The sequence below is a fragment of the Canis lupus genome, chromosome 20, assembly GCF_003254725.2.
Source record: "Canis lupus dingo isolate Sandy chromosome 20, ASM325472v2, whole genome shotgun sequence".
Lineage (NCBI taxonomy): Eukaryota > Metazoa > Chordata > Mammalia > Carnivora > Canidae > Canis > Canis lupus.
In genome coordinates, this window is record NC_064262.1 from 1,922,346 (window position 1) to 1,945,159 (window position 22,814).

At 44.6% G+C, this 22,814-nt stretch overlaps 1 protein-coding gene across 4 annotated transcripts in view; it reads left to right on the forward strand.

Moving 5' to 3' along the window:
• The window catches only part of PODXL2 (podocalyxin like 2), a 36,971-nt gene that overhangs the window by 9,283 nt on the left and 4,874 nt on the right, over positions 1-22,814 (forward strand). For all 4 annotated transcript variants that reach the window (XR_007404372.1, XM_025448037.3, XM_049098371.1 and 1 more), the window contains exons 3-4: positions 12,751-13,547; positions 14,279-14,353. Coding sequence is in view for 3 of the 4 variants with exons in the window: in XM_025448037.3 (XP_025303822.1) it covers positions 12,751-13,547; positions 14,279-14,353 (872 nt within the window). In the remaining variant the exon portion in view is untranslated. The remainder of the gene's footprint in view (positions 1-12,750; positions 13,548-14,278; positions 14,354-22,814) is intronic.

Here is a 22,814-nt window from a genome sequence, read left to right on the forward strand (position 1 = left end):
GATGTATATAGAAAACATTTTTCTAGGTTAGTAATTACTTTTTTTTAAAAAGATTTTATTTATTCATGAGAGACAGAGAGAGAGAGGCAGAGACACAGGCAGAGGGAGAGGCTCCATGCAGGAAGCCCGATGTGGGACTCAATCCTGGGATTCCAGGATCACGCCCTGGGCCAAAGGCAGGCCCTAAACCGCTGAGCCACCCAGGTGTCCCAATTACTTTTTTTATTATAGTGATTTTTGACATACCATAAATTTCTTAGAAACTTGGGACAGTCTTTCTTTTGAAATGTTTGAAATGTTTTTATGTGTTTTTCTTTGCTTTATGTTTAGAAACATTTTCTATGTTTAGAAAATCCTTTCCTGAGATATATGCACCTTTTTTTTCCACCTTAAATTTGTACATTTAACTCTATTTTAGCAGTAATTTATTTTGGTATGTGGTATAAGATAGTGATTTAGTTCATTTCCCCCATAAAGCTAGCCTTGTTACTGCAGCAGCATACATGCTGGTGAATCTATTCCCTTGTTATGGAAAAGAAGCACTAGACAATTAGATGTACTTGGGTCTTTCTTTGGGCTCTTCTTCTTGTTTTGACCCTGGACATTCTAGTCTGAGACAAGCAATCATTCTGAGGGCCTCGGCCAAGAAAGCCACTAAGATGAGCCTAGGACCTTCCTCAGGATCACAGTGGGATGACCCTGAGGCTTTGAGGAACTCACATTTGCTCTGCCTCTCCCTTCCCTTCCGCTTCTTTCCCTCTCACTTCATCTCTTTTCTTCTTCCATTAGCCTCTCTTGGTCTCTTAGTAGTGAAGACAGCTGCCATTCATTGAATACGTGTTCTGTCCCAGGCATTTTGTATTCATTCTTCTCATGCCAGCTGTCCAGTATGGTCTGTCTGCTCATCTCTTCTATACACCCTGAATGACTGTGAGATGGGGACTCAGGTGCCCTGCACAGAGAATGGGCAAGTGCCCCAGAAGAAGTGGAGAAAGGGGAGCTGCTTTTGCCAGGCTCCCTAAGTGCTCACCTTCCCACTGGGCCCATACCTTTCTTTCCTCAGGACAGTCTCTTCTCCATACCCCCCAAGGCAGTTTGTGAGAACACAGTACCCATAGAATAAAAGTGAAGTATCTTAGCACTACAGAAGATGCTCTTGATGCTTTGGCCAGGCCTTTCCCTTGGCCTCATCTCCTTCCCTTCTCCCACATGCATCATTTCATTAGCCTATTATCATCCCACTTGGCAGATGTGGAACTGATTCACAGGGAAGTTAAGTGCTTTAACAAGGTCACACTTAGTCTGTGATAGAGGTGGCTGGAGAATCTGTGTCTTCTTCCTGACAGTGGCTCAGGCCTGTTCCCTAGCCTCTGGTGCCACTCCTCCTGTCCTGTCTGCTTGGAGCACTCTTCTCCAACCCAACTGCCTGGTGGACTTGACGTCATCCTGCAACACCTAGCTCGGAAGACACAGCCTCCAAGAGGCCTTTTATCTCTACCAAGTGAGCAGGACTGCACGTGGTTGTGCTTGGGGTGCCCTGTCCAAGGGTGCCTTGCCAAGCAGGGGAGCTGATACTGATGTCCAGCCTGCACGCTACTCATCAGGTCAGGGGCTGGATGGGAGGAGTGACTTTTTGCAAGTCATCTGCTCAGAGGGGCATCTCTGTGAGCTAGCAGTGGCCCTGAAATGAAGCTAGCCATTCCTGCTTCTGCATCCTCACAGTACCTTGATAATATGGTGGTAGGCCATAACAGAGCCAGAAAGTATCCCAGGTGTGAGGCTGATTTGTATGGGGAGGCAGCCCAGAGAGGACAGTGTGTGCTAATCCCCTCTGCCCTCTTCTATTCCTGACCATAGAAGTCAGAGGCTCCCATCTAGGAGTTCTTTGGAAGGAAGGAAGGCATTGCCTCTTGGAGTTTGCTCCTTAGATTAGAGGAGACCCAAGGAAACTTCAAAGGGCCTGCCTGGATGAGGAGACTATCTACAGGTCAGAGTGACCATGCTAAGTGCTGTCTTAACCCAGCCCTTGGGGACCTGGATATATCCATGCAGCAGGAGCAATGACTACAGTAAGCCATGCTGTGAACAAGCCCAATCTCAGATCTATTACTCTACTAGTAATTATGATATCAACCTATGTTAGGTGTTACGGCATATTATCTCATTTAACCTCAACACTAACAAGTATATATTGTTACTCCCATTTGACCAGTGAACAAACTGAGGTTCCAGGAGATTGCATAACAGGCCAGCTGCTAAGTATAACCAAGAATCAAACCCAAGTTTTCAGACTCCATAGCTTTGACTCTTTTTATTAGGTTGCCTCTCAGCTCAACGATTTTAGTAGAGACTAACAGTTATGTCTTATATTTTACATAGTAATTATCACCATTTTTCCCATAGAATTTTCTCTTTGATTAGCTCATTTGGGGTCCACAGGCAGGAACTGTCACTGCCTCACAAATGGTGAAACCCAGGCCCAGAGAAGGTAATTGCATTGCCCAAAGCTGCACAGCTTGTGTGTGGTGGAGCTGAATGTGGAATCAGCAGCTCGTGAGCACCTGGGCATGGCAGCCTGCTGTGGGAGCATATGGATGGTGTGTGTTAAAGAGGAAACCTGTGTGTTTCGTTGTCACTAATACCTTGCTATACATCTCATTGCTAGTTTGTTGAACCTAGAAGAGCCCAAACTAGAGCCTTCCTTCTCTCATAGCAACGATCCTGTGGTCCTATGGCTAACACAGCCACTGGCATTTCTGCTTGGCCAGTGACTAGCAGTGTGACCTTGAGTGGGTTCCTTGTCTAATCTTGGCTTTAGTTTCTCATCTGTAAGTGAGGAATGATAAATTGAAGCCTTCTCCAGCTTTAAAATATTATGGTTTCCTAACATTTCAGGTGAAAAGAGTGGTCTCAGCAAAGTAGGGAGAAAGAAATGTGATGTAGATCGCCCCTCCACCAGCTAGCATCAAGCCAACTCTAGACCTGATCAACTAATTCAGGCAGGATTGTTAAGGATTAAGAACAGTTTTCCGGGTTACCCACTTATCCCAAGGCTGTCTCTCCTGTCAACCTCCACCCTTTTCATTCTCCAGTATCCTTAATAAAATTCTCTGCATGCAATTTTAATTTTCCTAGTGAACAAGCTAATTAGCGTTCTACAAGAAAAGCGATAACTCTTCGGGGTTGACAAGTTCTAGAAACCGAACTCAAACAGACTCACAGGCCTGTGTGAAAAAGGGGTGTTTATTGGCTCAATAACTGCAGAACCCAGGCAGGTGTTATCTAGGTGTTGAAACGAAATGTCAGAACCTGCCTTGCTCCATTGTGGCTTGCCTTCACTGGCTAGTTTCATTTTCAGACATGTTGTCCCTGTGTGGTGGCTCAGTGGGCCCCCAGTCATTCCAGTGTTCTCTCCTTTCACTTAGCAGCCCCAGCAGAGGGAGAACTCTGCTTCCTCACACTTCTGGAAAAGTCTCAGAGTGGAGGCTCATTAGTCTGCCCTGGGTCATGAACCCATCTCTGACCCAATCCTGAGGCCAGAGGGATGGGGTTCTCTGGCCCAGACTGGCTTTTGAGTACTCCTGGAAACCAGGGGTAGGGCCCAACACTCCTGGACCAAGGGGAGGGGAGTGAGTACATGCCAAGTGATGGTTGGACATAAAGGAACATTCATGAGTGCTATAAATCATTTTCACATATTTTTCTTTAACCTTACAGCAACCTAATGAAATCCATAAAAGCAGGTATCCTCGGTATCACTGTTTTATACCTAAGGAAATTTGCCCAGAGAGGTTTAAAAGTGACACTAAACTACACAGGTCAAATAAATAAATAAATAAACTACACAGGTCATAAGTAGCAGAGCTAAATCTCAAATTTGAGATTTCCACTTTAAGACCTGCTACCACTCCATATGAAATAATTCATTAGACCATTTTATTTTTATTTATTTATTTATTTATTTGTTTGTTTGTGATAGTCAGAGAGAGAGAGAGAGGCAGAGACACAGGCAGAGGGAGAAGCAGGCTCCATATACCGGGAGCCCGATGTGGGACTCGATCCCGGGTCTCCAGGATCGCGCCCTGGGCCAAAGGCAGGCGCCAAACCGCTGCGCCACCCAGGGATCCCCTTCATTAGACCATTTTAATTACTATTGGCTGTGATGAATTTTGCAGAAACAAGATCATCAAAGTTGCTATCTGCTGGGACTTGGAAATGGTTTCTATACATTGGGATTGTACCTGCTGTTGAATGACTTGACCTTCTGGTTCTCTGTACACATATCAGGCATGTTAGCTAAGAAGGTGGCTAGCTGACAGGAACACTTGCACCTAGATGCCAACAAGAAAAAAATCCCTGTATTTTTGTTTTACTCTAGTAGTAAATATCATTCTGTGAAAATTAGATAATACAGAAAAGAAGCAAATAAAAACCACTCCTAATGCCATCACCCAGAATTGGCGAATGTTAACATTTTGGCATATATCTTTCTGGAAATTTTTCCCATATGGGAATACATAAAATATGCTTTTATAAAAAATGGCAGGTCTTGTTGTTTCACTTACCAGCATCTTTTCAAGCCAGTCAACAGAGCTCTCTGCCCTCGGTTTTAAGTGGGAACAGCATCCTAAGATGGCCAGGCCACCACTGCTGAAGCACTGGATGCCTTCCAGTCTTTTGTTATGTGAACTGTGCCATGATGGGAATCCTTGAAACTGAATCATTATGAGCATCCTAATTGTTTCTTTAGGGTACATTTCTAGGAGTGGAATGACAGGTTCAGAATGTTTGTTTTTAAACCTTTTCATTCTTATTATCTTCCCACCCCCAATGTGGCCTGATTTCCATTGCCATCAGTAGCAGATTGAGTGCCTGTTTCCTGCACTCACCCAATAGTTGGTATTATTTTAAATATATACATATATTGGCAAGTTGGCAGCCCCAAAACTTTATCATCTTGTTTAATTTACATTGCTTTGATGACTACTGAGGTTGATCATTAAAAAGTCATTTTAATTATACTAAAAGCTTCTTCCCTTGAACCTCCATTTTATGAGTCTATTGTATATTTTGTGAGTGTTTTTATATTAACACTTGGTTGAATAACTGGCTTGAGTATTGCACTCAGGGGGCAAATTTTCAGTGATTTGACAGTAACCAAAAGGGACATTTAAAATGATCTTTCAAGGCCACAGGCTTGGTGCCCGTCTTAATTTCATGTCTTAAGCAGGCGAGTCAGTTCATTAATATTTCAGCTGATGCCAAGAATCATCCATGAGATTATGGCTATCCTGGAAGGTAGCAATGAAGTTCTAGTGTGACCTTGATGAGCTGAGGAAAGAGACTGACAAAACCAATGAAACATAGGAGAGAAAAAATGCAACACGATCTATTTAGGGAACAAAAGACAAACCCCAAAGTGTGCTTAAAAGAAAAAGGAAAAGCCTAAAGAATCCAAGTTGTCCAGGAGTCTGGACCTTCATCGAAGTGGCCTCCTGCTGCCTCCGTGCTGCCAGATTAGGTCCAACGGGCAGAGTGCAGTGTGAGCGCTGTGTTAAATTCAGACTGAGCTGCATGAGTCAGGAAGCCTTACCTGACAGCTCACATCAGCTAGCTTCTAGCTCGTGAATCTTGTTCACTTTTCAGCAGTTCACTCAGCAGTATTTGTTGTGTACCTACTCTGCTATTTCTGTAACCATTCTTAAAACTGTGGCAGGTCCAGAGTTTGCACAAGAGAAGAATGATGAGGGGAAGTGTTGAGAATGAGGGATAATCCCAGTTGTTGAGCCCCAGGCAAAGGAGGCTAAATTGGAGCAACTGAGAAAATACGTAGGTTTTTATCCAGAGGGAGCTGTTTCCCAGAAGTTCCTCACTTTGCAGATAAAACAGAAATGGGCTTAAGTTGTAAAGGAAAAAAAAAAGGAAAAAAAAAAAAAAAAAAAAGTTGTAAAGGAACCACGGCAAAGGGGGTTTAAGGAATTTGGGGAGGGAAAAAAAGCCTTGAACATAGAAATGCCTAAGGAGGCATATTCTTGAAGACGGTGGCAGCCCATCTCACATGACTTAGCCATCACCTGCTCCAGATGACCCACCAGGTCCCTTTTCGTGCTAGAACCCCTTGGTCCTCGGAGGCCCATTGCAGGAGCACCTGCCTGCAGATACACCCACAGTGAACTGGGTTGTGTGGAGTATAAGACAGCAGTGTGACTTGAAGATATGGGCTCAGGGATAAGAGAGCATGCCTTCCGGGCGAGGGGATTTGAATGCATTATGTCATTTCACCCAAGCCTCGGCATCCCAGAGGGGTGGTGGGCACGTCTAGAGGCGAGTCAGCCAGCATTCTGGCCCCTGGCTGCAGAACTCTGAAGCTGAACCGTGAGCCCTTACCTGTCGACTGTCTGGTGGTTCAGCCCTAGCTTTCAAGAGATGGGCTCTGCCTGCAGGTCAGATGGAGCAGGAGAGATGATGCCACTGCTATCAGTTTGCTCCTCCTTGGCGTCTGAAGCCAAGTCTGGGCGTTGGTCTAACTGAGCAGGTGTGTCTTGAGAGACTGGCTTTAACTTCCCACAAGCCTGGGTTTTACAACTTTACAGCTGTGATAAGTGTAGTTCCACAATTTAGAGCAAGTGGCCTCCCCTCTGTGAGCTTTTTATTCCTCATCTGTAAAAAGGAAGGCTTTGTCTTTGGAGTCCTGATTTCCCTCGGGCTAGAGGGATGATGTAGTTACCAGTTAAAGCCACCAGGGGGTACTGAGACTTCACAGAGCTGGCACCCTGTGTTCAGGGAGGGAGGCTAAGGAGGCAGGGGGCCAGTGGTTGGCCAAGGTCCCAGGCACGCCTCTGCTGTCTCACCAACAGCCAGTGGACTGAGCTGTCTCCTGTGTGCACTTGCAGCATAGCCACTCCCTGAACTTCCAGGCTTTGAGGCCAAGCTGGAGCCCACTCTGGAGGGTCTGAGCTGTTGGGGACCTTTCATGTCTCCTCAGTGCCCCAGGTGTCACTACCCTTCTGGGGACAGGGGGCAGGCTTTAACTGCCTTTCCTGCTATCTTGAATGTGTCTCCTGGGTATCTCTGCTTGTTCACAGTTGTGTCCAGGTGTGGGGTGTGTGGGGAGTGCTCTGCAGGTATGCCTTCATCCCAGACAGGTTCTGGGGTTGGTGGGACCCTCCTGTTCTGACTCCAAATGCTGAAGCAGATGGGATAGGAAGCAAAGCCTAGGGCACTAAGCAGCACAGGCTCTGCCTATGTGGAGTCACAGCTCTCAGTGACAGCAGTGGGCAGGGCTCAGGACATCCTGCTGTCACTGCACTGGGGCAGCCACCTGCCTTGCATGGCCCATTGTGCCTCACCCGCTGTGGCGCCATCCTCTCCTGCGTCTCTGTTGTTTTCCTGCTCCATCCCCCTGCTTCTCTTTTCCTCCTCCATTATAGTTCACTCTCTTATCCCCTCTCCAAAATGACTTCTCCCACTTCTCCCAGGCCAGTGTTGCAAATCTCCAGAAGCTTGGTCTTCTTTCCTTGGACACCTGAGTGGGAAAAGTACGTTCTTACCTGTCCACCAAGTTATTCACTTCTATGTTTCTTCCTCCTGGAGCCTTCAGAAGTTCCTAGTCCAGGGTGGCCTGCCCTGTCCCTTGCCACGTTTCACTTCTCTTCCGGTGGCTCTAGCATGTTCATTAGCCAGTAGATAAGTGGTTCTCTCTCTCTCTCTTTCTGTAATTCCTTCTTTCAAAAATAATTTCAAATTTACAGAAGATTTGCAAGAATAATTCCCATACACCCTTCACTCAGATTACCCCTGTGTTAACATTTTACCAAATATGTGTATGGACTTATAGATGTACAATTCTTTCTAAACCGTTTGATGGGTTAGACTGCAGATGCAGTGCCCCTTTATTACCTCTACATACTTCAGTGTATACTGAAGAACAGAGACAGTCTCTTACGGAATCATGTACAGTGACCATCAGGAAATTAACATGCAGGCAGCCCGGGTGGCTCAGTGGTTTAGTGCCGTCTTCAGCCCAGGGCCTGATCCTGGAGACCTGGGATTGGGTCCCACGTCAGGCTCCCTGCATGGAGCCTGCTTCTCCTTCTGCCTGTGTCTCTGCCTCTCTCTCTCTCTCTTTGTGTCTCTCATAAATAAATTTTAAAAATATATTTTAGGAAATCAACATGGTTACGATTATGGCAAACTACTCAAACTTGCCACTCTTTTCTGCACTGGGCCAGGCAGATACTGTCTTAGCTGCCGGGAACATAGGAATGAAGAAGATCACCTTGGTTGGCAATCAGAGTCAGTAGTCCTGGAAATCCTGTATTATTCTCATTTAGGACAGTAGAGGAATTGTTGTTTTTAACGCCACTCATGTGTAAGGCACGTTTGTTGAAACTATCTCCAAAGCACAGGGTATGAGTGCTTAGACCCTTAGAACTCATACATACAGGCATCCATTTGTCATTTGGAAAACTGAAGCCCAGAGAAATCCAGGGACTGACCATCACTTAGACTAGTAAATTGGTGGCTAAGTCTTCTGGCTACAGAGCCCATCACCCACAGCATGACCCCTTTATTGTCCAGCTTAGTTGAGAGTATTCTGTGGGAAGCCAGGCTGTCTCTGGAGGGATAGAGGGATCAACTTTTGGAAAGTCAGCATCTAATTGAGTAGAGGGATTATTATTATTATTATTATTATTATTATTATTATTATTATTATTTTGAGTAGAGGGATTATTTATTTAGCTTGCCCTCTTAGGAACTCCCCTACCTCAGTGGGATTCTGCTGAAGTGCACCACCACCCACCACATTTCTGTCACATTCCACATTCTGTACTGAATGTATTGGCTAATTCAAGTACTTCTTTTTTTTTTTTTTTTTTTTTAATTCAAGTACTTCTTGAGGGTTTCCAGTGCGCTTTGCCTCTAGACTTGACCATTTCTGCTAAAGGTATAGCTACCGCACAGCCAGCCAGAGTGCCCTCTTCTGCCTGTCAGTCAGCACACAGGTTATCAAGTCTACCTTGGGGTCATTTCTTGAACCTGTTCTCTCGTCATTCCCAATGTCATCACCTGTGTTCATCTCTCCTGGAACATTGCAGCAAGCCCCTAGCTCTTTTCTCTGCTTTCATTCATCCCCTCTCTCATCAAATTCTTGCACATTGCCATTAGGGCAATCTTCTAACCATAAAATCTCATGATTCTGAGGGATTGTATATGTTCATTGCCCTGGCATCCATGTGGCATGCTATTTTTTTTTAAAGATTTTATTTACTTATTCATGAGGGATACACACACACAGAGAGAGAGAGAGAGAGAGAGAGAGAGAGAGAGGCAGAAACACAGGGAGAGGGAAAAGCAGGCTCCATGCAGGGAGCCTGATGTGGTACTCAATCCTGGGTCTCCAGGATCACACCCTGGGCTGAAGGCAGCACTAAACTGCTGAGTCACCTGGGCTGCCCATGTGACATGCTGTTATACCATCTTTCTGCCAAGTGGCCATTTCAATTATGTTTTTATGCATTGCATTTATTTATATATATATATTGAAGTAAAATATTTTTATTATTTTATATACTTGTTTTATGGGTGTAATTTCCTCAAGTCTCTCTGGAGGTGTTCAGAACAGATTTTTCTAAGTTCTCCTTGTTTACTAAATTAACTTCTCTCAGAGGTGAGTTGCTTTGCTTTCTCCCTTTCATGTTTCTCTATGAGCCTGACTTTCATCTAATGTCCTGTGAGTCCTGATCATTCTTTCATTTTTATAAAGATGATACTAGATTGCTCAGTATTAGAGGCTGGTGTAGGTCTCCTCAGTATTCTGTGGTCTCTGCTCCATGAGCACACCTCTCTCCTAAACACCATGACTGTCTGCTTTGTGTGGTGAATAGGTAAGCTTCCCTGTGGAGTATGTACAGGGGATGAGGAGTGGAAGATGTTAAGTTACCAGTTTCTTCTACTCAAAAAGACTATGCTTAACAAAAGTATTCTAATTATTTGTCTAAATAGTATAGTGTGCTTTCAATTATCACTAAGATCAATCAGCTTCTAAAAATTATACTTTTTCTCATAATAAGTCAATTTTTCCTTTGGTAATAATTCTCAGAGTTGTATGGATCCATTTGAATGCTTATTTCATAGACCCACTGCACAGCTTCCCTCAAGGGATTTATTTTCATGACTTCCTCTCAGGTTTCTTAATTCCCGTGTCTTTTTTGGATTTCTTGGGGGAACTTCCTTAAATACCTTTCTCAGAATCAGTGGATTGAAAGACCTTTCTTTGCATATATGAAAACGTCTGTTTTATAATCATACTTGAATGATAGTTTAGTTGGGTATAAAATACCAGGTTCAAAATACACTTCCCTTAAAATTTTGAATGCATTTTCAGTTTCCTTTCTACAGTCTAGTGTTATGAATTAGAAACTTGGTGATAGGGATCCCTGGTGGCGCAGCGGTTTGGCGCCTGCCTTTGGCCCAGGGCATGATCCTGGAGACCCGGGATCGAATCCCACATCGGGCTCCCGGTGCATGGGGCCTGCTTCTCCCTCTGCCTGTGTCTCTGCCTCTCTCTCTCTCTCTCTCTCTCTCTCTGTAACTATCATAAATAAATAAAAATTAAAAAAAAAAAAAGAAACTTGGTGATAATTTGATAATCTCTTTATTGTAACTTTATAGGTTAACCTGTTCTTTTTCTGAGAGCTTTTAGGATCTCCTCTTGCTCCTTAGAATTCTGAAATGTGGGGATTCCTGGGTGGCTCAGCGGTTTAGCACCTGCCTTTGGCCCAGGGTGTGATTCTGGGGTCCCGGGATTGAGTCCTGCATCAGGTTTCCTACATGGAGCCTGCTTCTCCCTCTGCCTGTGTCTCTGCCTCTCTCTCTCTCTCTCTGTCTCTCATGAATAAATAAATCTAAAATAATAATAATAAAAACAAATTCTGAAATGTCATGAGAATGAAGCTAGATGTAAGCCTTTTATCATTCATCTCAAGTATATGCCCTTTCAATGTGAAGATTCCTGCTGCCAGGTGTGGGAAATTTTCTTCTTTGGCTCTTTATCCTTTCCATTTTAAGGGTTCTTATCTTTTTATAAATCATATTAGATATTAGACCTCTTGCACTGGTCATCTGTTTCTTTTAACTTTTCTCTCTTGTCCTTTTACTTTTGCTCTAAAGATTTTTCCTTGACTTTTTTCTTCCAGATGTTCTATTGAATTTTTATATTTTGACAATTTCATTTCAGTTTCTACAGACTTTTTCTTTTTTAGAGATTATTTGATTCTCTTATTAGCCTGTTTTTATTTTAGGGATGCAGTATCTTTGGGTCTCTCTGAGATACTAACTGGAATTTAAAGATTATCTTCCATTTTCTTTTCTTTTTTTATTTTTAAATTTTATTTATTTATTCATGAGAGACACAGAGAGAGGGGCAGAGATACAGGCAGAGAGAGAACCAGGCTCCCCATAGGGAGCCTGATGTGAGACTTGATCCCAAGAACCATGATCATGATCTGAGCCAAAGCCAGATGTTCAACCACTAAGCCACCCAGGTGCCCCTGTCTTCCATTTTCTGAATTTTCTATGTTTTGTGTCCTTTTGCTCCCGTAGTTATTCTCTCTCCTTGATTCTGTTAGAAAGGAAGCCCCTTTTCCACTGCCTTTCCTGGTGTTTGTCTTGGCTGAGGGATTATTTGTTCCTGTGATGTCATCTACTTTCTACATTCCCAAAATATATCTAAACCTTTAAAACTTTGACAGTTGAAAAGCCATTCTACCATTTGATGGAAATTTTGGAGGAGGAGGCCCAGTTCACTACCTTGAACCACCTCTCTCGTGTCTGAAGAGTGCTTTAAAACAGTCTTTGATACTTGTTTTGCAACAAGAGGGCAACCAATAAAATTTCTTGCTAGAAATAGCTTCTGGTGTTTTGAATCAATCTCTAAGAGAACTGGCCCATGACTTTGCTATGTCATTACTCTGAAGAGGCCTAGGCTTGCCTAGGCTTCAGTGAAAAGCCAGAACAAGTCCTGCTGTCCAGGAGGTCTCCTAAGTTCCACGCTTCAAGATATGGTTCCTAGGAATGGCAGGGAGGGTAAAATTCCTCCTGTCACTACCAACAGTGACCGTGTCAGTTCTGGGCTCAGCCAGTAGTCTCTCTTGAGCTCTCCTGACATCTTTTTTATTTCCCATCCAGGGGCTAAAGGTCATGATCTCTGTGTCTCTTCTGTTCCTGTGATCAGAGTGTTCTCAGATCTCATTTGATGGTTTTACCAAGAGGCCTCCCATTACAACCCATTGGAAAAGAGATAAAAGGAACCTTTTTTAATGGGTTGTCTGGGATCTTCTTGGAGAAATCCCCAGAGGAGGAAACATAAATGCATTATAAGAACTATAGAGATGTTAACTTCTTGTCATGGACTGTCAACAAGGGCTGTCTCTGAGGGGTGCGATCATACAAACTTTCTTTCTACTTTTATACATTCTTGTGTTCATAGAATTTTAGTGGCAGATTTGTGTCATAATCATCATGAAGGAAATAAGGACTAGCCTGGCCCTCATCTCCCCCACAGTCTGCCTCCCAGACTCCCACCACCCAGCCTTATTTCTCATTCCTTTCGAGTAGGCTTGGTAGTCTGACTCCCCACCATCTCCCTGTGGGTCTCACAGTTCCTTTATATCATCTGCTCAGAGAATACTGAACAAATCAATGATGGACGATGAAACTAGTGAATGAGGTTTCTGTCTCTGTTCTTAGACTATGTCTTTCCAGACTTGACTGAGAAGGCGGGTCCAATAGAAGATACCAGCCAGGGTCAAGAGGTGCCAAGTCTGCCCTCCCCTTTGCCCAAGATGAACCTGGTGGAGCCACCCTGGCATTTGGCTCCTGGAGAGGAGGAAGAGGAGGAGGAGGAAGAGGAGGAGGAGGAGGAGGAGGAAAGGGAGAAGGGGGAGGTAGAGAAGGAAGAAGAAGAGGACGAAGAGGAGCTGCTGCCTGTGAGCAGATCCCAAGAAGCAGCCCAAATTCAGGTCCACAGCTTTTCTCCCACCAGAAGCAGTGAGATGTCAGGGGCTGCCAAATACAGGCATGAAGAATCTGGGGACCAGGCCTCTTTGGATGTGGAGGTGGGGAGCAGCATGGAGCCCAGCCTGTCACCACCCGCAGTCACCCCAAGTACAGTGACCCCAGGGGGTCAGGACTTTGTCAGCCAGGAGGCAGGGGGCACAGTGCTGCCAGTGGCAGGGCATGGGGTAGACTTTGAGGCTCCTCAGGAGGCAAGTGAGGAGGCCACTGTGGGAGCAGTGGGGTTGGCTGGCAAGCAAGGGGAAGTGCCGTCCTTGGCATCATTCCCTCAGACAGAAGCTCCCAGTGGGGCTGAGACACCAGATGAAGACCCCCTTTACCCTGGAGCCTCAGCCTCTTTCCCCCTGGCCCCCCGAGACGTGGAACTGACACCTTCCTCTGCTACCTTGGGACAAGAAGACCATAGCCATCAGCCCCAGGAAGGACAGGCTGCGGAAGCCCAGTCCAGAATACCCTGGGATTCTACTCAGGTAAAGTGAGGGCACATGAAGACCATGTGACTGTCTCTCTCTCTAAGGACCCTGGTGGTCCCCTGGCTGCACAGTGGGGATGGGAGGGGCTGCCAGGCTGAGATGGGTGTCCCCAGTATAGCATGTAGAGCCCCAGCAAAACTTTTGCGGCGCACACCTCATAGCCCTGCATGGGCTCTTGTTAGAGCTCCGTTCCCCTGGCCTGCATGGCCTCATTCAGTGCTGCTGCTGCCACCTGTGGCCTTCCAACTGCCTGACCTGTGCCCCTGCCCCCATCTCCATACCTGCTCCCCTAGTGCAGTCGCCACCTACTCTCCTGCTCACCCCTGCCCAGCATATGCCCAGGCCAGTGTGCTCACACGTGAGAAAGGACAGAGGGAAGGGAGTCCCAAATTGCCAGCCTGTGTATCTGGCCTGCAGTTCTGTTTTCGTTCAGCCTACAGAACAAGAAACCCCTGCAGGGTTGCCACTGAAGGCCAATAGCTGGGGCAAGCCCTGTCAGGCCTCTCCTGCCTGTCCTTGAAGACATCCTCTGTGCAGTCCCTGGAGACATCTGGGGCTGGAGCCTGGGCATGCCACCTTGCAGAGGCTGTCAACTCTCACCTAGCTGTCACTAACCTGCACCTGGCCTTCACCATCCAGCTGCTCAAAGGGTTTCCGTCCGTACTTTCTCTGGATGCCTTTCCTTATGCCTTTGTAATTGTCACCCTTCTTTTTGTTTTACTGCGCAGGTGATCTGCAAAGACTGGAGCAACCTGGCTGGGAAGAACTACATCATTCTGAACATGACGGAGAATATAGACTGTGTGAGTGCAGAGCTAGGCGGGGACCATAGGGCAGGGTGGGGACGGGCCCGCCGGCAGAGTGCAGGCAGAGGGAGCACCTGGGGATGGGGAGGGCTTAGTCTAACCCAGGGGCTGAACCGGCACCCACCCCTGTCTAAAAGAGGAGTGTCTTCATATGCTTAAATTCCTAAGGGCCCTTTTGTTCTTGCCGTGCTCTGTGTTTAATTTGAAGGATTGGTTTCATTCACACGTGCAATGTCTTATCTCCTGGGGGTTATTGAAACAGTCTTTTAAAAGTCACTTTCCTTATTTGTTAGTTTAGGTCTTGCTTTTCTTACACGCATTTGCTCCTCAGATGTCTGGTGGGTTCATTGTGAGCTATTTAAGGAGGGCCATCAAAAAGCTGGTTGAAGCTTTCAGCTTGTAGTGGAGTTTATTACCTGTGGCTTCTCAGGAGGGTGGACTGGCTGGGCCATTTGACAATTTTTAATGTCAACACTTTTAGATCCTTCCTCTTGGGTGACTAGATTCTTTGAAAAAGGAACGTCTGTCCTCCTGAGAGCATAAAGGGCTGGTTGCCAGTGTTGTGGGAGCCAGGGTGGGGAGATGGCTGGGCGCCCTGGTGTTAGAACACGTGTGCATGGATACATTCACTTATTCTCTCTCTGAGCACGAGCCTCTGCCACAGGTGCACCCAGTGTCCTCCAGGTCAGAGGGCCTTTCTTTTACCCTCTTTGCAGAATCAAGTTCCAATCTTCTGCCAGGGGGCAGGGACATTCGTCAGCTCTGCAGTGCTGGGGAGAGGAATTAGGGATCCAGCTGCTTCTTAAACAGAGTTTCAAACAGTTTTCCTATTTTTAGATCCATTTTCATCCTCCCTTCCAAAGGTAACCAGTGCTGCTTATTCAAGAGCATTTTAGTTGGGAGTTTGACAGCATAAGTGTGATTGCTTCTCAGCTTGTCCCATTTTGGCTTAGGATTCGGCTCTTCAGGACTTGCTAGATTAGGAAATCCTAACTCATCCATATGCCTCCAGTGCCCAGACTTCATTGCTCTTGTCTCCTCTTTCTGTTTTTGTCTTTGTGGTTTTAGACCTCAAAAAAATGCTTTAATCTCGTTTAGTGGGTTTGGGGAAAAGTAAAAATATATGCACGTATTTAATTCAAAAGTGACCCATAAGGTTGTCTTCTTTTATCCCATTATAAATAATAAACAAGTGGGTTTTTAAAAACATGATTGGTATGTTTTAATCTGTTGCAGTGATTATTTATTTTTACTGGTGCTTATATGCCAGTGAGAGCCTCTTTGCATTGGCTTCTAGGTCTTTTGACCAGCCTGTTAGTGTTTGATAGTTTCCTTGCTTTCTGGTATAATAAGATGTTCTGGGCTCATCTTGTACTTTCCCTCCCCTAGACATGAAATCAACATTTCTCCAAGCCCTCATTGCTTTTATTGGGAAATGGTACTTAGAGACCACAGTGTGGGTCCTTGAGACCCTTAAATTTTGTGTGTGTATTTGAACATTAAAGTCCTATGTGTCTCCTCTTTCCAAATAAGACATACATTTATAAAAATGCTTTCATTCTGCCTCCCCTTTTTTTGTCGTTAGTTTTCTTCATTTATTATTTGATCTCTGCCTAATTAGTCATTTTTTTATGCTGGATTTTTTTTTATCATGGTAAAAAAATCTAATGTAAAATTAATCATCTTAAGGTACTATAGTGGTGTTAAGTATGTTAACGTGTTGTTAACTTTTCATCTTGTAAAACTAAACTCTGTCCACATTAACCACTCTCCCAGACCCCAACAACCAGCATTCTACTTTGTGTCTCTAGGAATTTGGCTCTAAGTATGCCTTACAAGTGGAATCAAGCATTTGTTCTTCTGTGACTGCTTTATTTCACTTAGCAGAATGTTCTCAAGGCCCATCCATGCTGTAGTGTGTGTAAGAATTTCCTCCTTTTTAAAGTCTGAATAATATTCAGATGTATCTGTATCAGCCCTTATTTAAAGAATGCCTTTGATTTTGTCATGTTCTTTTGTAGCTTTTTGTTTTGATAGAATTTCAGAAGACTGGCACAAAGAAATCCTATGTATCTTTCAGCCAAACTCACCAGCTCTTAGCGTTTTTCCAAATCATTCAAGAGCAAGTTGAAGGCATTGTTTCCTTCTGTTCCTCCCTCTCGAAACATTGGTGTATATGTCTTGTCTTCAGAAGAAGAAGAGTCCTTTAGTTCACTAAGGTACAGTGATCAAAATCAGAATGTTCACACTGATGGACACAAAAGTATAATTTATAGACCTTCTTCAGATTTCATCAGGGGTCTAGGATCTAGCCCAGAACCAGGCAGAGCATTCAGTTTTCATATTTCTTTGGTTTTAAATCTGAAACAATTCCTTAGCTTGTCTTTGTGTTTAATGACCTTGACATTGTTGAAAAGTAATAGGAGTAATAATGTGCATCAAAATGATGGAGCTTTACAGAGAACACATCTTCAGAGAATGATAGGGAGAGAAGTGCTGACAGTCTCATAGAGAAAGTCGTGTGAGATAAAGCTTCAATTCTGGGAATCTAATCTGTAAGATTTAGAAAGAGCAGTGCAGATTTACAGCTTCTTCTCTTTTACCTGAGATATCATAGGTAATGCACACAGAGGAAACTAGAAAGCAGCCTGGGAAGAAAATCCAGGAGAGGAAGCAGAAAGATAAAGTAGTAAAGCAGAGGTATTGCCCTTGAGTTCTGTATGGCAAAAGGAAATTCTCAGTAGCGTCTCTCAGCACAGAGGACTGGATCGCAGACCTGAAGGCAGAAACAGCTGGGGTGAAATTGAACCTTTGTCTGAGGCCCCTGAGTTGCTGAGTGCACATTATGTCTTGTACTTCCCAGCCCTACCCTGGAATTGGCCCTTTCTTCATGGAGCCCTGGTTCCTTCTAATGAGGAAAAGGTATTTAGAAACAAGATCTGGGCTCCTGGTGTACTCATGGCTACTGGGGTGTCATTGTTCCTTGGCCCTTTTGGAAGAGAGCTAAGAGAGATAGGTCTGTATTTTTTCTCTGCAGAATATAATTTATTATATTATATTATATTATATTATATTATATTATATTATATTAGTGCACATACACATACATATATGTGCTCGTATATGTTTATATACGCACCCACACATATTTATAACGATGACTTTAGTAGTTAGCATTCCAGTTTTCCAGTTCCAATCTAGGACCACTGGCTCTTCCCAGCCTTCTCCTGTTGCACAGTTTTCACCAACAGAAACCCAACTCCCAACAGGTTTAGTGTATTTACTCATTTGTTCAGTTCTAGAATACTTGACAAGTGGTTGCAGTTTTTAACCACACCACTGCAACCATAAACCTACTAATAAGCAAAACTCAAGATCTTCTTTCAGCTTCTTTTATCTTTAGATGACTCTGAGGTTACCTGAGTTAATTCCTTTCTCTTTTGGTGTAGTTACACATTTGAGATAGGTTTCTGTTTGTCTTCAGTTTTAGATTCCCACCCCATCCTTGTTGATATATTTGTATTTGTGAGCATGTAAAACATTAATATGGTTCTAAACATCTAAATGATACAAAAATGTTTGCTTACATACAGAAACACCCCCTCCCCGATCACCTCTCGCCTTTCATTCCCACCCACTCCCTCCAAGTAACCAATCTCATTAGTTTCTGGTTATCTTCCCTGTGTTTCTCTTCATAGAAACAAGCAGATAGATGTATAATTTCTTCCATTCTTTCTTGCAGGAAAATGTAGCATACTATTTATATTTTTATTAGTTTTCTAGGGTTGTCATAACAAAGTACCACACTGGATGGCTTAAAAACATACATTTATTCCCTCACTTTTTTAAAGGCTGAAAGTCCAAGATCAAGGTGTCAGCAGGATTGATTTCTCCCGAAGCCTGTCTCCTTGGTTTGCAGATGGCCATCTTACCCCTGTGTCTTCACATGGTTGTCCCTCTGTGTGTGTCTGTGTCCTTAATCTCCTCCTCTTATAAGGACACCATCAGATTGTATTGGATGGGGCCACCCTAACAACCTCATTTTAAATTAATCACCTCGTGAAAGACCTATCTCCAAATATAGTCAACATTCTGAGGTGCTGGGGGTTAGGGCTTCAACATAAACTATTGGGCCGGGGGCGGGCGGGGGGGGGGGGGGGGGGGGCGGCGCACATTTAGTCCATAACATTATTCCTCTGTATTTAGCTTTTCTTGCTTGACGATATCTGCTGGAAATCACTTTATGTTAATTTATGGAGATTATTCTCAATCATTTTATTTTTACAACTGAAGAATACCCCATTATGTATATGTATTGTAGGTTATTCATTAAATTTCCTTTGTGTGGGCATTTGGGTGGTTTCCGATATTCTGTGGTTACTTACAAGGCTGCATCAAATAACCTTGTTTGTATGTATTTTTGTGCTGTTGCGATGTATCTTCAGAGTAAGTTTCTAGAAGTGGGATTGCATATACAGTTTGTTAGATATTACCAACTTTCCATTTCTAGCTGATTCTCATTTGAAGCTTATTGGGCCTTATTTTTCTGCCTACAAAGTGTCTTGGCAATTTTATGCTTTTTCTCCTCCCCATGGACACAGGCACATGATAGAGCCCCTTATAGCTCCTCCAGGTGAGCAGGAATGTTTTCAAGTACCTGTTTCACTGAAAGGGCTGCTCTTTGGAGGCTTCAGTTCCATTCTGGTACTCTGCTCTAGTTCTTCATCTCACGTGGGCCAAGAACACATAAGCATTTAAAGCCAAGTCTCCAGCTCCCAGGTTCCATCTGTGGACCCTGGGCCCTTAGGAATTGCTGCAGCTTTGGCACCTGCTCACTCTTCTGGCTTCGAGTTCCCTCTGCTTCTGCCTATGTTTTTTCCCAGTATTTCTCTGTACCAAGGTGGCAGAGCAGGACTTTCATCAGCTCTGTCTGCTGTATTGGCACAAGTCAAAATGATAGGCAGGGTGTTCCTTCTTGTTTGCCATAAGGACCACACCAGACACTTGGAGAAGTTGCATGTAACTTCAGGGCATTGGAAATGGGTGCTTGGATTTCCCCCTACTGTGGGGGAAACAGTGTGATGTATGGGAAGGACCAGCAGGGAAGATAACTTAAACTCATGAGTGCATTGCACTTAAGAAAAGCTCTAATGGGGCAGACTAGGTGGGTCAGTGGTTTAGCTCCTGCCTTCAGCCCAGGACGTGATCCTGGAGTTCGGGTCAAGTCCCACATTGGGCTCCCTGCATGGAGCCTGCTTCTCCCTCTGCCTGTGTCTCTGCCTTTCTCTCTCTCTCTCTAATGAATAAATAATCTTAAAAAAAAAGAAAGTTTAAAAAAAAAAGAAGAGCTTTAATGACTTACAACATACATGCAGAAAAGCACACAGATCATAAGTGCGTAGCTTGATGGATCATCCCAAAGGGACCACAGCCATGTAATCAGCCCCCACATGAAGACATGGAACATGATCAACACCACCAGAAGCCCTTCTCATTCTCCCTTCTAGACACTGCTCCCTCCAGGGAAACCATTTTCTTGATTTGTAACCACATACGTTGATTTTTGCATGCTTTTGAACTTTTTATGAAGATTCATTAGGTAGTATTTTGTGTCTGGCTGTTTGCACTAAACATTCTGTTTTTGAGATTTATCTAGATGGCTTCATGTAGTGAAGTTTGTTCATCTGTATAGTATTCCATTACTGTATCCATTCTGATGCTGCTGGGCCTTTGGGTAGTTCCCAGCTTCAGGCTGTAGGGCATATGCTGCTGTGGATGTTCTTGCACCCATATTTTGGTGAGCATATGAATACAGTTCTCCTGGGTGGCATTGCAGGGACATGGTCTCTGCATATATTCACCTTGAATGGATGCTGTCTGACAACTTTCCAACGTGTTTGTACCAAGTTATACTGCCTCCAGCAGTGTGTGTCAGGTCTGGTTCCTCCATGTCTCTGTCAACCACTGAGCCACCCAGGTGCCCCTGGTTAGTTTTTTCAAGTCCATTTAGGAAATCTTTGCCTACTCTGAGTTCATGAAGATAGCTTTCTTATTTTTTAAGAAAATTATCTATTTTAGAGAGAGAGGGAGAGCACATGCATGGGGGCGGGGCCGTGGGAGAGACAGAGGGAAAGGAAGAGAAACTCAAGCAGACTCTGTGGTGAGCATGGAGCCCAATGCAGGGCTCAGTCTCATGACCCTGAGATCACAGTCTGCACCGAAACCAAGAGTTGGACGCTCAACCAAGTGTGTCACCTAGGCACCCCTGAAGATAGCATTTTGTGCTTACTTCTCAAAGCTGTAATCTGGAATCCATCTAGAATTAATTGTAATATGAAGTATGAGTCAAGGTACATTTTTTTTCTTTTACACTGGGATAGCCAGTTGTCCTGGCACCTGTGACTGAGTAAGTACTTTTAATCCTCACATTAAAATGGCATTAGGACCAAAGCCCATGTTTTCAGATGAGGAAACTGAAGCTCAGAGAGGTGCAGTGTTTTGTTAAAGGTCGCAGAGCTGATGAGTGGCAGAACCAGGATTTGAGGAGTACCTGGGTGGCTCAGTGGTTAAGCTTCTGCCTTTGGCTCAGGGCATGATCCTAGGATCCTAAGATCCAGTCCTGCATCAGGCTCCCTGCAGGGAGTCCACTTCTCCCTCTGTGTATGTCTCTGCCTCTCTCTTTCTCTGTGTCTCTCATGAATTAAAACAAAACAAAACAAAACAAAAAAACTTAAAAAAGAACCAGGATTTTTTTTTGTATATTTTTTAAATTGGAGTTCGATTTGCCAACATATAGCATAACACCCAGTGCTCATCCCATCAAGTGCCCTCCTCAGTGCCCGTCACCCAGTCACCCCATCCCCCCGCCCACCTCCCTTTCCACCACCCCTTGTTCGTTTCCCAGAGTTAGGAGTCTCTCATGTTCTATCTCCCTCTCTGATATATCCCACTCATTTCTCTCCTTTCACCTTGATTCCCTTTCACTATTCTCCAAATGAATGAGACCATATAATGTTTGTCCTTCTCCTTCCGACTAACTTCACTCAGCATAATACCCTCCAGTTCCATCCATATTGAAGCAAACGGTATGTATTCGTTGCTTCTAATGGCTGAGGAATATTCCATCGTATACATAAACCACATCTTCTTCATCCATTCATCTTTCGATGGACACCGAGGCTCCTTCCACAGTTTGGCTATTGTGGCCATTGCTGCTATGAACACTGGGGTGCAGGTGTCCCGGCGTTTCACTGCATCTGTATCTTTGGTAAATCCCCAACAGTGCAATTGCTGGGTCATAGGGCAGGTCTATTTTTAACTCTCTGAGGAACCTCCACACAGTTTTCCAGAGTGGCTGCACCAGTTCACATTCCCACCAATGGTGCAAGAGGGTTCCCCTTTCTCCACGTCCTCTCAACATTTGCTGTTTCCTGCCTTGTTAATTTTCCCCATTCTCACTGGTGTGAGGTGGTATCTCATTGTGGTTTTGATTTGTATTTCCCTGATGGCCAGTGATGCAGAGCATTTTCTCATGTGCTTGTTGGCCACATGTATGTCTTCTTTGATGAAATTTCTGAAGAATCAGGATTTGAACCCAGATTTATTTGATTCCAAATTCAGAGTTTTCTCCCCAGGCCACTGACACTCAGTTCCCATCTGCAAAATAAATAGCATGAAATATATACTCATCAGGCACTGCCAGAATAGACATTGTGCATCTGTGGGCTTATGCCAGGCAGACATCTTGACCCAGGAAATGTGGGGTATGCACATGTAGGGGATCCCAGGCCCGTGGCATGGGGGAGGATTTGCCTGTGGGTAGGATTGTGTTTCTTTTGTAAGCAGGGAGGCTGCTGGGTGCAGTGCGTGCTGCTCAGGCAGATGCAGGTGTGTCCCCTTTCCCTGCATACACATACACACACATGCACATGAAGACAGTAAGAACTATTTTGGAAAAAGGGCTTTCTTAGCTTTCTAGGTACCAATTTTCTCCCAAATTCGGAACCAAGTAGGCTTTCTGTTCGGCGAGTGAGTGCCAAGGCTTGAGCTTGCACCTGGCACTTGCCAAGGTAACAAGGAACTTCGGTCCCTGTGGTAGCCTTTAGATTGGCATGATGATCAGGAAGGCTCACTAGCTTGGGCTCTAATGGAAAGGAATTAGGAATGTTAGAACCCCACATGGTCTGATGAGGTGCCTGGGCCTTACAGGCAGCCCTGGCTCAAAGCTCAAAGCTCTAAGGCAGTGTACTCAGAAGAGTGCTAAACAGCTGGGGCAGGTATCTTGCTCAAAGCTTTGGAGGCCAGGAGCAGAGGTCAGTGATTCCCTGAGGACAAGAGGGAGAAGGCTGCTGAAGCAGAGCCTGGGGGTGGGGAGCAGCAATAGGGCCAGTGAGGGTCTTTTCCCTGACGGGGCGAGATTGGTGGCCTGCCTGGGTTTCTGCCACTCACTGAGTTCTGG